The sequence below is a fragment of the Stenella coeruleoalba genome (genome assembly GCF_951394435.1).
Source record: "Stenella coeruleoalba genome assembly, chromosome: 4".
NCBI lineage: Eukaryota > Metazoa > Chordata > Mammalia > Artiodactyla > Delphinidae > Stenella > Stenella coeruleoalba.
Genome location: NC_137149.1, coordinates 26,932,386 through 26,949,714, shown reverse-complemented (window position 1 = coordinate 26,949,714; position 17,329 = coordinate 26,932,386). Strand labels below are relative to the sequence as shown.

The 17,329-nt window shown below is 38.2% G+C and overlaps 1 protein-coding gene across 2 annotated transcripts in view; it reads left to right on the top strand.

The window, feature by feature from the left end:
- ANK2 (ankyrin 2) overlaps positions 1-17,329 on the top strand; it is a 680,317-nt gene that overhangs the window by 557,855 nt on the left and 105,133 nt on the right. For both annotated transcript variants that reach the window (XM_079919368.1, XM_079919367.1), the window contains exons 14-19: positions 1,335-1,532; positions 4,842-4,940; positions 5,478-5,576; positions 9,704-9,901; positions 14,024-14,122; positions 14,492-14,590. In XM_079919368.1, the coding sequence (XP_079775494.1) occupies positions 1,335-1,532; positions 4,842-4,940; positions 5,478-5,576; positions 9,704-9,901; positions 14,024-14,122; positions 14,492-14,590 (792 nt within the window). The remainder of the gene's footprint in view (positions 1-1,334; positions 1,533-4,841; positions 4,941-5,477; positions 5,577-9,703; positions 9,902-14,023; positions 14,123-14,491; positions 14,591-17,329) is intronic.

Sequence of the window (17,329 nt, the reverse complement as noted above, 5' to 3'; positions counted from 1 at the left end):
GACAAAGAAATGTCTTTAGAATCCAATGCCTGAATTCAAGTTCTGTTTTCATAGCTGCGTAACCTTGGACAGTCCTGGAAAACTCATTTAATTCCTCTAATCTCTTTTCACTGGAAAATGGTTGAATAATATATGTTACGCCTTCCTTTCAGGTCTAAGTATAGGACTTGTCAGATATGCATCATACATGAAAGAAGTTTATAAGGTGCAAATTTTTCTAAAATTCCAATTCTATTGCTAAAATAATTGTATTATTACTGTTTATTATTTAGTTCTTACCACCCTGAAATGCATGCAGTGCTATTTCATCTCTTCCTGTACCTTCCACTTAATACTTTTTTCCTTATAACTTTAAGATAAGGTGCATTTATTTGAACAGTTCTCCCTATTCTATTCTACCTTCTCCATTCATTCTTAGCCCTGGAAGTTGGCCCAGCTTTTCCTTTCTCACCTTTGTTATGACATGCCCTTGGGCAGATTATAGAGATATACCTCTTTTCATCACTAAGGTTACACACAATTTTCTTTTATCAAGACAATGGTTTGGCCTCGTTTTCTTAACACTGAAAACATTTTCCTGACCACACATTAGAGTCAGGTGATTTCTTAAGCCTTCTCCAGCGTGTCCTTCCTGTCCCTTATACCAGCTATCTCCTCTCCCTGTTTTTAAATGAGAAGCACTTGGCAAATACTTAACCCCATTTGCTCCTCGCCAGGCTTCCATTTCATCTTTGAAGCCCTGGATGTAAGTCCCAGACCCATCTGCAACGTTTCCTGGAACAACATCTTTTTAAATCAGATTGCAACATCTTCTTTATCCACAGTCTCTCCTTGAAGAAAATAACCAGCATTTGTATCCTTGGCTTGCTGAGTGGAGTAAGAACAAAGTTTTCCCAGCATCCCTCTTTTTTTTTTCCTCTTGATACAGTTCCCAGAATAAATACTGTCTCTTAGTGAAAGCTTTTGGATGAGAATCTAGGTCTTAGGGCTTCTGGACTAGATTTCTTTCTTATTCAGAACTATGAGCTGGTTTATATTTAAACATAAGTGAAGGCTGAGGCCTTAATGAGTTGAGAAACATTTTGGCATGCCCAGAAAACAGTGACCAAGTTCATGGAAATATCTACTTTTAAAAAAATTGAAGGAAGATTTTGTGACCAAACAGGTCATTCTATATAACAAGATATAAATTGTAGTCAGAGTAGCAGTAATTTCCTTTTGGATAGGGGTTCCTGGAGATTCCAAGAAGATATCATGAAACATCTGAGTGAAATGTATTACTAGTGACGTTTGGTCTGTCCTGGCACTAACTGTTTACTTGATCTGAGTTGTAGGAGGAACAGACGCCTTTGCATATTGCCTCTCGCCTGGGTAAGACAGAAATTGTTCAGCTGCTTCTACAACATATGGCTCACCCAGATGCGGCCACTACAAATGGGTACACACCACTGCACATCTCTGCCAGGGAAGGCCAGGTAGACGTGGCATCAGTCCTGCTGGAAGCAGGAGCCGCCCACTCCTTAGCTACCAAGGTAAGAGGAATGGTTTCATGCTGGCATGGACCAGGAGCAATCCCAAATCATAGAGTGTCAAGAAGGGTAGATCTCCTGTAGGCCTCCGACTTCTTCCTCTTTGAATATTTTAGATTCATTTTCTAAATGACCAAGGGGGGTTGTGAGACTGCATATATCTTCAAAAGGAGGGCTGGATTCTCTTCTTCTAATTAATGCCGGTGTTGTTTCTAGAACTTTATTATTATTATTATGACTTGGCCACGCTGTGTGGCTTGTGGGATCTTAGTTCCCTGACCAGGGATCAAACCCGGGCCCCTTACAGTGGAAGCACGGAGTCCTAACCACTGGACCACCAGGGAATTCCCTCTATAAATTTAATTAAGATGATTTCCATAAAGCAAGTGTTATTTTCTCTTTACTTTCCATGATAAAAATCTATAATATATTCCCATGAATATATTATAGAAAAAAATACAATTCCCAAATACATTGAGCTAGTATTACTACTGAGGAAGATAATGTTGCGTTAGATTGGCAATACTGTATTTGCTGAGTTTTAGTACCACCTAGAAATTCACTTCACATAATCTTGCATTTTTCCATCCCTGGTGTCAGCTATTATGCCCTTTCTGCTCCCTACACTTTACCAGCTACACGGTGTCTAAACAGAACTGGGCTGAGAGTCACACTTTATTAGTTGTATTAGTTGTCATCTAACAAAGAATTTGACTTATGTTCAAAGTTTTGAACTAGGGCAGAGTAATTTTATCTCCACTTGATAGATTATATTTGCGATCCCCTCTTTGGATATGACTTAGAATAAAACACGAACACAGCTAATTGGAGCAAAAGAAATTGGACTAGTACAGAAGAGAAGAAGAACGAGACAGATTACAGCCTACAACAAGTGAATTATTCACAGGGCAAAATAATTCCCACAAATACAACAGTGATTCAGATTACTAAGGAACGGGCACAAATACTGCATCTGGGGGAGAAGGGAGTTTGCAAGTACGAACTGAAGTACTGTGGTGGCATCTGTCCTCTGAGAGGTAGGAGCAGCCTGCTTGCTGTTACGACTTACCTGGTTGCCTATGGCTGTAAAACATGCTTTGATGTAAGAAGTTGGTAATTATTCAAATGCTGAAATCAGAAGGGTTGAAAGGATTTTTAAAATCTTTTTTTTAAAAACATCATAAACTAAACAACAAACATAGAGTTGATCCTTAAACAATGAGAGGGTTAGGGGCGCCCACCCTTCACACAGTTGAAAATCCTCATATATAGTCATGATAAAACAACCACGATCATTCTAAAACATTAAACGTAATTTTGGTAAAGAAAAAAAAAAAGAAAATCCTCATATAACTTATAGTCTGTCCTCATATCCACAGTTCTTCTGTATCTTGGGTTCTTCATATCCATGGTTCCACATCCTTGGATTCAACTAACTGCAGACTGTGTAGTACTGTATTATTTCCTATTGAAAAAAATCCACATATAAATGGACCTTCACAATTCAAACCTGTGTTCAAGGGGCAACTGTGTAATAATAATAATAATAGTAATAATAACCCAAGAGAGACTGGGTGATTGTCTCATCAGATGAAGGTGATAAATAAATGAAATTTAGATATATAAAATACAGAAATAGAGAATAAAACATAATCCCTTGTCTTCTGAAGATTTTTAGAATTAAAAATATATCTAAAGCAATAGTAAATTAGGACAGTTAAATGGAAGAAACTATTAAGCAAAACAGTTCCACAGTGGAACTGACTGGGGTTTTGAAGGGTAGTTGACTCATCATCAGTAAAGCTATTTAAGTGTTGATAAATATCAGAGGGTAAATGAAATCCTGATGAGATTAACATAGGGGAAGAAGGAAGACATGTGATTCAAGAGATGCTTCCCGACCTCTATTTTGTGATTCTACAGTAAAGATTCTATGTAGTTTTGTCTAATAATAGTTTCCAAATTTATAAAAGGGCTGGACCGCTATTCCAGCAAGACTTTAAGGATAAGGAGTTTATTTTTTCTTTCTTACCACATGGCTTGTCTCAGGGAACTCGACTTCATCCTGAGTGTCACTCCGGTCATTGTGTGGATTGAGTTAGAGGGAAGAGAGCATTAACAACAAATGTTGGCTTAAATGGACTTCCTATATTTGCCCCACACTTGGAAAAAGCAGATTTACTCTCCTCCAAGGACTTCTTAGTACCTAATGTTCAAAAAGAGCAAAAAGAAAAATGACATCTTAGCTAAAAATAATTTGTGTAGTGACACTGTGAAAAAGCAGTATTGCTTCTTGAGGAATATTCTGTATTCTGATGAAGGCTTAAATGGTCTGAAGGATAAGCCCTATCTTAGACCACTTAACCCAGGCATGTTTGCTGTGTGTGTTTTGCAAGCCCGGGTCAGCTTTAGAATTCTCCCACTCCCAATGTAGTGCCAGAAGAACATGTGATTAGACTGTCTGGCCAAGAGGATGGATTTGAGATCATGGTGTAGGAACTGTGCCATCCCTGAGATCTGAGTCCAGGGACCTAGCTGTATTTGTAACACACTGCTAATTACAGAGAGTGACATTGGTTAGGCACACAAGACATTGAATCTGTTCGTGTAAACGTGTAGGAGAGCAGCAGTTTAAAAGTTTGATGTTAATCAGCTCAACATCCTGCCAGAAGTAGAGTGTATTTTCCGAAAGGAATTGGTCTTATATAAAGTGTGGGTCTTTTGAGACAAGGGATAAAAGTCAGGACGAGAGGTGCTTTTCAAACGGTGAACTGTTTTTGTTCTGTCCACCATTTTATCTTGCTATTTCTGCAGAAAATGCAATCAGCTGAATCACAAATAATTTTTTTTTAATCATAGCTGCTGAAATACCCTAAACCTTAAATAAAGAAATTTGGAATTCAGGTATTATAAAAAGGATAGGAAAAATGAGAAAGCCTGGACAGGAGGTACTACTGTCTCAATCCTATTAATTTTAGAGGCAAGAAAAAGACAGGGTAGGTTTTTTTTTTTTCACTCACAAATCAGAGCCATTTTTCTGACACATAAATACCAAGCCTAGAACGTCAAATTTCAGTCTCTAAGCCCTCAAGATAAAATTTCTTTTGTTCAGTCTGTCAAGCCAAACTCTTGCTTGTTAAACTTTATTCTTTGTCCTAGTCCTTGTTTATGGCTAACATTTAACGCTCCCAGTATTTTTCCCAAATGGAGAATCAACATAAGTTTGCTTAATATGTTAACCAGTAAAAAAAGATTTTGTTAGCCGTCACAAAGAAAACTGCTACATTTTACTTTTGTTATTCACATTTTCAGAAGGGTTTCACACCCTTGCACGTAGCAGCCAAGTATGGAAGCCTGGATGTGGCAAAACTTCTCTTACAACGCCGTGCTGCTGCAGATTCTGCGGGGAAGGTAAAAGTTTTCAAGCATATATGTTTGTTATATAACTCGGTCAAGTTGGAAGCTTGGGAGATCTGCATTTCAAGATATTTTGCTCATTCTTCTTAAAGGAATATGAATGTAATGGATGAAACTATACCAAATAGATATGATGGCGGTGTCCATGACCTGCCCACATATACACTGATTCAGAAGGTGTTTAAAAGAGCTGTGCCTCAAATGTGTGTTCCTGTCACAACAGGGCCCAGAACTTCTCTATGTTAAGAAGAATTCTTGGAATGTTAACGTAATAATCCTTACATGGCATTTTAGACTTTTAATTATGGTGGAATCAAGATGCCCTGTGCTAACTGAAAGCTCAACGTATCATTTTCAGTTTTAGTTACGTTTCTAATAAGAAAATCATGAGGTATTTATTTTTATTTTTCCTATTGACTATATTAATTAATTAACATGGACTTAATCGATACCAGTTTCCTTGCATCCTGGCAGCTTCAGGGCAGCTAATGCTAATTTATTAATACTGAAACTTCAACACACCCATTACAGAATGGCCTTACCCCGCTCCATGTTGCTGCTCATTATGACAACCAGAAGGTGGCGCTGCTGTTACTGGAGAAGGGTGCTTCCCCTCATGCCACTGCCAAGGTGAGGACCACAGAAAGGATTTACAGACTGTAGGGTGTAACTCTAATCTGACTGGACATGGGAACTGTTTTTTAAGCACATGGTGCTGATATAACTGCAACCAGTCTTGGCAATAGTAGCTTTTGGTATTGTCCTTGTTTTTTTTTTTCCCGACAGTTTGCTTCCACAAAGCCTTTTAAGATTTTTTTTTTGTTGTTGTTGTTGTTGTTGCGGTACGCGGGCCTCTCACTTTTGTGGCCTCTCCCGTTGCGGAGCACAGGCTCCAGACGCGCAGGCTCAGCGGCCATGGCTCACGGGCCCAGCCACTCCGCGGCACGTGGGATCCTCCCAGACCGGGGCACGAACCCGTGTCCTCTGCATCGGCAGGCGGACTCTCAACCACTGCGCCACCAGGGAAGCCCAAAGCCTTTTAAGATTTTTTACAAGTTAGTAAATACTAAGGAGACGTGCCCAGGAACCAATAAAGATGACTCTGATTGCCAACACTCAGTGTTTTAGGCACACAAGTATGAGTTTTGAGAAATTAAACGTAAGAAAGGCAGTTCAGGTTTTCCCTTCTCTCGTATAAACAGAATGTCGTGATACACCTACCCTTTTATTCACTCATTCCTTCTGACTTCAAATTTTTCACTGTGCTCTATATGAAAGACTTTTTGTTTTTTACATGTTTCATTCGTGTTAACTATAGCATACATCCTTCCAAGTTCCTAGGCTAGAAATGCATTTTGGGGGTATGTGTAGCACCAACTCATAAAATAGCTCCAACTAAGACTTGAACCTTTGGACAGAGTGTTTCCCACCATTTGAGCTGCCTCTTTATTACGCTGAAAATATACATAAATGTCATATAACAGATAAAGTCATCACTGTATCTTTCATTTATTCATTCAGTAAATATATATTGAGAAGATGTCATAGTTTATTTAAAAAGAAAAATATTTCTTGTGGTGGGAAAATATCCATGCTATGTTAGATGACATAATAAAGCAGCAACTATTACCACTTACATGCCAAACACTGTGCCTAGCATTTTACATGCAATATCTCATTTAATCTCATAATAATCCCATGAGATTGGTATTATAATGATTTCTATTCTATAGATGAGGAAGTGAGATTTAAATAGGTTACTTTGTACGTCCAAAGTCACATGACTACTAATTGACAGAGCTAGGATTTGACCTCAGACAATCTGACTTTAGAGGCAGCACTCTTAACCACTAGGTCTACTGCATCCCAAAGCAGTAGAGGAGAATTATTCCACTTCTATTATATAACTATGTACATATATGCTCACATGTCTATTTAAATTATACACATTATACATATATAATAAAATAGAATATTCTATGTGAAAGTATATTTTGTATATAAACAAATTATATATAATAAACTATTATATATGTATAACTTTGTACCCATACCTATATATAGATCTATATATGTATGTATATATACACACATATACATATTTTATTGCTACAAATATATGGCTTATAATAAAATATTTAAACTGTCAAAAGAGCAGGACAAATTTTTTTATTGCACATACCATCCTTATTTCTTTATAACCCTTTCTCTGTAATCTCATCAATCATGTATTTGTTTTATGTCTTTCTTCCTACTAGATTATAAACTACTTGAGGACATTAATCATGTTATATTCATATTTGCATATCTCTGAGGTATCTCATTCAGTATTATGTGGGTTCTCAATAAATTTGAAGGAAGAATGAAGACTGAGCGACTATTCCAATGGAATAAAAAAAAATATGCTCATTTAACATGCCAGTATTTTTTTTCATTAACTTTCTAGGCTGACCATTTTGAACAAAGATATGACTTTATCAACACCCAATACAACACATGTATATAAAGAAGGGATTGTAGTAAAACTATAAAACACGTGTTCTCCTCCCACAATGGGCTCTCAATGTACCAGGGAGAAAAGACCTAACTTATAAAATAACGTGTATGGTTCTTCCAAAGAGACAAATGTGCCCATGATCTCCAGCCTCTATAGAGTGTGGTCCTTACTCTTTGGCACACGTGAACAAAGTCCAGATCACTAGGGAGAGCATCCTCTACTCCAGGGTCCACAGAGGGGGGCTTCAGGAGGCTCCTCTAGTGTCTTCCACTCATCTGACCTCGCCTGTCAATCAGCATGAGTCCTGTAGCTCGGGGGCCGCTCCGAGAAGCTGCCAGTTGGTTGGACCCCACCCCTAACTCCACTTTTGACACGCTATTCACTACAGTTCCCCACCCCACCTCTCAACACACGTGGTCCCTTGGACCCTAGAACCTCTTTGCTTCTTTCTACCAAAATCCGGAATCTTTTCTTAGTCTTCATCGGGTTTTGCTGTTGTTATTGTTATTTGGTTCCAAAAACTTTGACTCTACGTGGAGTTAGGAGGGTTCTTCAGACTTGCAGGTTGAGTATCTGCTGGTCAGTCAGACCTCTTATATTACGAAAAATTTGACACTCTCTTTGATGATCTCTTATGTTGTTATGTTAAAACCTCCCTGTCCTTCTCCACGTAGGTCTCTGACTTTACCTAAACTTGGTAGGTTTACTGATTCTTTGCTTAGCCTTGGTAAAGCCTGTGCTGCAGAAATAGGGGGAGTTGGGGCTGAAGAAAGCCCACCGTAGCCAAAAAAGTGTTTAAACTTATAGGTTCCACAAAAATCTATGTGCCCTTTTATTCAACAGAGCCCACGGTCCAAGTGCAATGTTCTAGAGGACGTGGAACATCAAGGACCTATGAAAGGACTTCCAAGAAGAGCTGCTGAATTTCTTGAGCAGCTTAGAGGGAAATATTCATCTGAACTGAAAGATGCTTATTTTGGCTTGGAGAAAGGAAGACAGAGTAGATAGATAATGTAGGGACGTTTGAAGATCAAGGTTTCATGACAACACATAAGGGCATTTAAATTCTCAAAACTCCTTTGTATTTTTTTGGTACCCTTTGCAGTTAGACTTCAGGAATCCCCATGACCTAAAATTCTTCTTAGAGTTTCAAAAGAAGCCCTTGATCAACATGCAGTCTTTCCCTTCAGCATGCCACAGGCAGTGGCAAAGCCACTGCTTTTCATTTCTATCACGCATTTTTCATGGAAAATTCTACCTGACTTGATAAAGAAAAGGAAAGGAAACAATACAGGTTCCAGACTTACACTTGTTCCAGGGTTTTGTTTGTTTGTTCTTTTAACTAAGTATGGGGTTTAAAGTTTGGCTGTTGTAAACGAAGTATGAGTTCCTCTGGTCCTCTCCACAAACTCCCACATAAAACTAGTAGCCTCTTATTGCTACTTTTGAGCAGTTTGTAGAGATGAAGGGGGGGATCCAGGATTTTAACTGACCACCTAATAGGATTAATTAATTAATTAACCTAATAGGATTAATAGAAGCCTATTTTATTAATATCTTTTTCACCAGAATGCAGCCCCTTAAGGACAGGGATCAGGTCTTATCCACCTCTATATCCCCACACCTAGCACACTGACCAGCACACGCTAGGTACCTACTAAATAGCTGTTGAATGAGTAAAAAGTACACATTAGTAGGAATGTTATAACAAGACCATAGAAATCCATTTTATTCTCTTCTATTAAAACCATGTGTGAAATGTAGTATTCAGTTCCAGGCAGCACAATTCAAGAGCTATATCGACAAACTAGCATCAGTCCAGAGCAGGTCATCCTTAATGGAGAGAGCTCTAGAAATTGGGCTTCTGTCAGGAATAGTTGAAGGAATGGGAGATTTAGCCTGGAAAACTGAAGACTAAAGGGAGATATGAAAACCATCACCAGGTATTTAAAGGACGGTCACATAGAAGAGGAATCTGGTTTATTGCTCTTCAGGGGCAGCATTATGAGGGGGAGATTTTAAGCTTTGGGGCATTTGTGTCTATATCTGTCTTACATGTAAGTAGAATGGGGTGCCTTGTGACATGGGTTGCAAAGATTTGGATGTTGTTGGATGGAAACTTATGATGGGCAAGAATTTGGATTTAGTATAAACGCACTTTTAACTTTTCTGTTGATTAGAGATTCTTATTTCCTTCAGACATATATCATGGCAATTGCTAAGCTTACAAATTACATGTGTTTTATCTTTACTTTTTTAGAATGGCTATACTCCTTTACATATTGCTGCCAAGAAGAATCAAATGCAGATAGCTTCCACACTCCTGAACTATGGAGCAGAGACGAACATTGTGACAAAGCAAGGAGTCACTCCACTCCATCTGGCCTCGCAAGAGGGGCACACAGATATGGTCACCTTGCTTCTGGATAAGGGAGCAAATATCCACATGTCAACCAAGGTATTCCGGTTTTGCCTGTTGCTTTAGTGAAGAGTCTTCTGAATGAATGTAAATAGAAACCAATCTAAGATCATTTGGAACAAAAAGGGGGCAGGTTTGAAAGAGAAACAAGAATATCTCATAGAATTCAAGTGTAGCAAAGGAGTCAAGCCTCATGAGGGACCGGAAGATCACAAGGAAGCAGGAGTGAGGCTCACAGACTCTGCCTGTAGGGCTGCATGTTTGTATCTTGACTTTTCCCGACAAGTCAGTTTCATTTGCCTCTCTCTGTGGATCTGCTTCCTGTGCGTCTCTGTGTATGTGACCAAAGAGGCTACCCTATAGCTGCCAATAGTCAGCATCGCTGCAATTCAAGCAGTCAGTCCAGATTGCCATGGTACCTGCTGGTCCTAATTCCAAATTCCAGAGAGGGAGAGAGGTGGCAGTTTCATCTGGGTTCCGGCCCAAGCAATTGCTTCGAAGCTGCTGGTCTGTGCCCATGACCTAAGTCATTTTCAGCTGGGCTGAGCTTCCGAGGCACCTGTTGGTTGGGAGCAGGGAACTCAGTAAAATAAAGATTTCTGAGCCAGCTTCAGTTGAGCCTAGCTCGGCTGGTTGTTGTGGAGGTGGTCAGATAAAGCACCTCTCCAGAGAATAGCCTTTGTGGACAGCATATTAGCTCTAATAGAGTAATAGTTAGGGACATATCAGAAAAAGAGATTATTCAAATATTTAGATTTTTACAAGTACATGTCAGTCTCTCTCCATATATAGCTATGCCCCTATCTTATCTATATCTATCTATATCTGTATCTGTATCTATATATTTATATCTATATATACTTCTGTGTACTCCATTGGAGCCAGCTGCTGAGAAACAAAAAATTGGAGCCTGTATTTATAAGTTAGCTCATCAGTTAGATCTCCTAATACTTTTTTGTAACACGTGGTGTGGGTTTAGTGAAAATTAAGTTTCTTAGGATTTTCCACAAATATACAAATAAGATGTTTTCCACATCTCACTGTTGAATTAATTAGTACTTTTGGAGACTCAGTTGTAAGTTGGTCTTAATAACATTTGTAAATGGGTCGTGTAGCTTATGTCCTTTAGAAAGAGCTGTGAAAAAGACAGGCCTGTCTTGAATGCCTCTAGAGCCCTATTCTGTGTCTTTATCACTCAGAAGTGTTCCAGTACATCCCTTGCCCTTCCGCACTTCTCTCTTCTCTATCGAAAGGCCTCTGAGATCCTTTTTTAAAGCATGGTGATACTAATTACACGGTTAGCCCTCCAAAAGATATTTGCATTTTAACAAGAATGAACATGATGAAGCCTTATGGTGAAATTCAGTGTGTCAGACAGTCATTAAAGTCCCAGGCATGGATTTCCTTGTGGTCGTTAAAATCATGCCTCTCAGGTGGTCTTTTACCCCACTGGGGATAGTCTCACCATGAAACCAATAGTAGAATATTTCATTTAACATCAGTATACAAATGAGTCATGTAAGTGTTTATTGTCCATTAAAAACAAATCTTCGTTAAAAAATAAACACAAGAAATCCATAAACAAATCAGGCAAAATTTTGAGTAGAATGGAAATTCTAGACATTTCATGAAACTGATCACACAGTGCTTCTGATGGTGTAATTTTTAATTCATAAAAATTATAGATACATATCTGGAATCAGTTCACTATGTTCTCCCTGATAGTATTCTTCTAAACATATTACTTCCTTTGAGAGAATTTTAGCAGTCAATCAGCAAATATTTAATGAGTATTTTTGAATATTTTCTCCACTCAGCAATGGAGAAAAATATTCAATTTGAATCACAAAGTATTTATGTTATCTTTATAACAATGATTTCAACATTGGGTGGTGTCTTAAAGACAAAGGCATGATGTACTGATATTTGCTACTAGAGTAAAATGTTAGTAAATATGTTAAGATATATCTGAATAACAATATAATATATAAAAATATAACCCTGGCTTTTGGTTGGTATTATTTATAATTATACATTATAATAATTAATAAATAAGTTATATATGAAATAAATAAATTATAAGATAATGCAACCGTGAAAGTATCTCAGGTAATAAGCAAAACCAATAATAAATTCTCCTGTTTTTGTAAATTACATATATTCTTTTTCTACTTAAGACCAGCTAAAATCAGTAATTTCATATTCTCTAAATGATTATTTCTTAGTAAGAACCGTAATATAGAAATGATATTACATTCCTTATCCAATCACTATGTAATAATAAAATAAAACCGACTGTAGAGTCCACCGGTACATCTTAGGAAATAAATTACTTTTTTTGAAAAGAACTCCTTCAACATCTTCTATTTTCTTAATTTATTAGGAAGGTTTACATAATTTGATTTAGGTATGCAAGCTTACCATAATAAACTATAGAGGATTTTCATACTGGTTGTTAGTTTGCAATCTTATATTGTAGAAAATCCATTCTGCAAAGTCATGTAGAAAACAGCACATATATTTGAAAGGCCATTAAAGATGCCTTTGAGATATTTGATGATCACTTCAATAACATTTTTAAAAGACCAATGATCTCAAAGGAGAAATATTTTTATGTTTGCTATTTTAATATGGAGAAAAACAACATGAAGAATAATCTTCTGTTTTGTCCTAATATTCATACTGTTTATACTGTAGGACTGTATACTATTTGTTTAGAAGTGATAACATTTTAATGCAAAAGAGTGCATATTCCACCTCATCCTCATGTTTTATGAAACTCAAAGTTGAGCTCCAGAATTCCTTGGTGGTCCAGTGGTTAGGACTCAGAGCTTTCACTGCCAAGGGCCTGGGTTCGATCCCTTGTTGGAGAACTAAGATCCCACACACTGCACGGCACAGCCAAAAAAAAAAAAGGAAAAACAAAAGCTGAGCTCAGCCAGCACTGTAAGAATCAAAAAGCCTTGGACTCTTAAATATAAAGCCCTTTCTCTAGTTGGAGAACTTTTTCTTTCTCTGTAAATATCACTTCGATTTTTTAAAGGTCAGAGAACTTGTCAGTTTATAGAAGTAAAGCAGGCCTGCAAAGCCATGGTTAAGAGGGATGGTCAACTTTAATTGGATGTGAATTGGGGGAGAGGGGGTGCCAACTCAGAACAAGTAAGATACCTCAGTATACAGATGCAGGATGTACAGGTAGAGGATAAATATACTAGGTATTTGAACAATACAGCAGGAGAGAAACATACGGCATGAATATACTGTTAGCTGGAATATAAGCTCTAAAAGGGCAGAAGCTTTTATTCACTGATATATTCGAGTGCCTAGAACACTTCCCTGGCATGTGAAAGGTACTCAAAAAACACTAGTTAAACATACAAATGACTTAGGTTTTAAAGATACTCTTTAAATTTCAATTTTGCTTGATGGGAGATACTTGCATATGTAGTAACGCTGCCAGACTGTGGCATTGACTGAATGAACCACTTTTCCCTCCTCCTTTCTCTATTCTTTCATCTTTTATTAATTCTTAACTGTACTTTAATTGCATATTCAAATAATTAAAATAATTACTTGATGTATGTGTGCCAGGACATGTACATAAAACTGGCCAAATTTATGGGGCAATATATAAATGATGGGGTCACTATTTAGCACTTAGCGGAACCCCCAAAATAATGTACTATCTTTGGAGATGCTGGAGAAAATTATTCTGAACTCATTTCCTGTAACTCTGGACATCTTTTTCATTGATGTGATGTTTGATTGATGAAAATATAAATTATTGCTGTGGTTATAATGTAGAAGTAGTAACCGGTTGGTCCATTATTTAAGGAAATAAATTGATTCAACAGGAGGCACAGATGGGTTTGAAATAAATGTTGTTTGGAAGCTTACTAGCTGAGTTATTTTAAAGGCTCACATCATAATATAAGTACACAGTATAGAAAATGTAATTTGAAGAAAGTGTTGAGTAACTTAAGAGAGTATGTCTTAGATGGAAAGTCATATTAACTTGGAGGGTTTGTCTTAGATATCAGAAAATGCAGTTTCTAGAGAGAGGCTGTGAACTTTTCAGGATTTTTCAAGACATAGTATTATAGATGATACAATGTATTTTCTTCTTCAATTGTACCCCCTTTGCTTCCCTTCTCTCTATAGAGTGGACTCACATCCTTACACCTTGCAGCCCAGGAAGATAAAGTGAATGTTGCTGATATTCTCACCAAGCATGGGGCTGACAAGGATGCTCACACAAAGGTAAAGCGAGTCACTGTAATATTGTGACAGGTTCTGCCTTGGATTATTCCCAGTAGCCCCCATTCAGGTCACCACAAGTCCAAGTTCCCCCTCCTCAAAGCCCATTCTGAATAATTTATGACTCTCCTCACAAATCTATAATGGTTCTCCATTTTTACTGAAAGCAAGTGCAAATGGATAGCAGATATTTGGAATCTTTACAAAAAGATTCCAACTTTGCAGACTTAGGTTTACCCTCTCTCCCTCATTACTTCAGCTAGTCAGGATGACTTGCACTTTTCTTCCTGTACTTGCTTCCCTCCATGCCCCCCTCTCCCCTTGAGTATTAACTACTAGAGTAGTAATTTATTTGTTTATTATTACTTGTAGCTTGGTTACACTCCTTTAATTGTGGCCTGTCACTATGGAAACGTGAAAATGGTCAACTTTCTTCTGAAGCAGGGAGCAAATGTCAATGCAAAAACCAAGGTAAAATACATGTACTCATTTTTATTTTCTATAAACAAATGGTTCGGCTATATGGACACTTCAGTAGCTCGCCATAGTTACAAACATATTTTCTTTTTAGTTCTTCTTAAGTGATTTTGAATAAGCGATGTAGTTTTGTACAGTTGTTGGGACTTCTCATTCTAATAACCTTTGACAGCCATGTAGGCGACATCGATTTAACAATTTACTATAGGATACAATAGATGCTGGCTAGAATATCTTGATGTTCTGGCCGATTTCCTTTACATTGTTTCACGGCCTTGGCCCTCCCCTAGCCCTCAGTCTCTGGTGAGGAAATACAGACAGGCAGCCTGGACTGCATGCCTTTCATTTTTAATGAATTCTGTCACATTTGGACTACCACGTGGTTGTGCTCAGTGAGGCAATACTGTGTAAGGCCTGGCTTGGAAGATTTCAAAGATAATGCAGAGCTGACTGTTTTTCTCAGTGCCATCTGAAGGGTCCTATCCTGCAAAGCATGATGGGAACATAAAACCACACTTCGGTATATTCAAATTATTTCAAGGAAGAGAAATGCGTAAAATGACTACTGCTACTATGCATAATATAACCTGCAGCTCCAATTTTCTTGGTCCAAAGAAGTATGTAATTGCATTTGTTTAAGTTTATGTATCAGAAATCACTAACTGCAGCTGTGTGAATAGGCTCAAGTAAATTAGTGTGAGCACATTCGGGAGTTTTCAAAGTCATCATTCAAGATGCTAATAATTAGCCACCACCATCTTGAGTTGAGCTGTCGTGGTGTCCCGATTTCCACGAGGAACTCTGGTCTGAAGCGCTGGGTTCGAGGCCTCTGCATGCAGTACCCTATGAGCAAGTAAAAATAGAATAAGCACAAAGGGAATAAAAAGGCTCCAGGGCTGGGCAGAGCTGCTGGTGAGGCTTCCCAGGGGGATAAGACTCTGACAGACTACACAATTGACACAGAAAAAGAGAGGAGAGTGAGAGTAAGAGAGAGACAGAAAGAGAGAGAGAGAGAAAGAGAGAGCTGCCCATGTGGAGCATAGCGCTCAGGCACACGGCCTGCCAAGCTGAGGTGTTGGGCGCAGCCATTTCACACTAGGAACTCTGGTCTGAAGAGTGGGGTGCACTTCAAGTGAAACTAGACAAGCACAAAGGAAAAGAAAAAAAGATATACAGGGGGGCTTCCCTGGTGGCTCAGTGGTTGAGAGTCCGTATGCCGATGCAGGGGACACGGGTTCATGCCCTGATCCGGGAAGATCCCACATGCCACGGAGCGGCTGGACCCGTGAGCCATGGCCGCTGAGCCTGTGCATCCAGAGCCTGTACTCCGCAACGGGAGAGGCCACAAAAGTGAGAGGCCGCCGTACCAAAAAAAAAAAAAGATATACAGGTATTCCACCAGACGCAGCCCTGCCCACTAGAAGGACAAGATCCAGCCCCACCACCAGACCACAGGCACCAGTCCCCTCCACCAGGAAGCCTACACAAGCCACTGAACCAACCTCACCCACTGTGGGGCAGACACCAAAAATAACGGGAACTACGAACTGGCAGCCTGCGAAAAGGAGACCACAAACACGGTGAGTTAAACAAAATGAGAAGACAGAGAAAAATGCAGCAGATGAAGGAGCAAGGTAAAAACCCACCAGACCAAACATATGAAGAGGAAATAGGCAATCTACCTGAAAAAGAGTTCAGAATAATGATAGTAAAGATGTTCCAAAATCTTGGAAATAGAATGGAGAAAATACAAGAAACGTTTAACAAGGACCTAGAAGAACTAAGGAGCAAACAAGTAATGATGAACAACACAATAAATGAAACTAAAAATACTCTAGAAGGGATCAATAGAATAACTGAGGCAGAAGAACAGATAAGTGACCTGGAAGATAAAATAGTGGAAATAACTACTGCAGAGCAGAATAAAGAAAAAAGAATGAAAATAATTGAGGACAGTCTCAGAGACCTCTGGGACAACATTAAATACACCAACATTCCAATTATAGGGGTCCCAGAAGAAGAAGACAAAAAGAAAGGGACTGAGAAAATATTTGAAGACATTATAGTTGAAAACTTCCCTAACATGGGAGAGGAAATGGTCAATCAAGTCCAGGAAGTGCAGAGAGTCCCATACAGGATAAATCCAAGGAGAAACACACCAAGACACATATTAATCAAACTATCAAAAATTAAATACAAAGAAAAAATATTAAAAGCAGCAAGGGAAAAGCAATAAATAACATACAAGGGAATCTCCATAAGGTTAACAGCTGATCTTTCAGCAGAAACTCCTGGCAGGACCATATTTAAAGCGATGAAAGGGAAAAACCTACAACCCAGATTGCTTGTGGATTAAATCTCCACAATCAACTTGAGGTACCCTGCATCTGTGGAATACCTGAACAGACAACGAATCATCCCAAACTGAGGAGGTGGACTTTGGCAGCAAGATATATTATTGTTTCCCCTTTTCTCTTTTTGTTTGAGATTTTGAGATGTTTCTGTGTGAGATTTTGTCTGTATAGCTTTGCTTTCACCATTTGTCCTTGGATTCTGTCCGTCCATTCATTTTTTCTTCTTTTTTTTTACTTTTTAAAATATTTTTCATAATGATTATTTTTTATTTTAATAACTTTATTTTTTTTAATCTTACTTTATTTTATTTTATCCTCTTTCTTTCTTTCTTTCTATTTTTTCTCCCTTTTATTCTGAGCCATGTGGATGAAAGGCTCT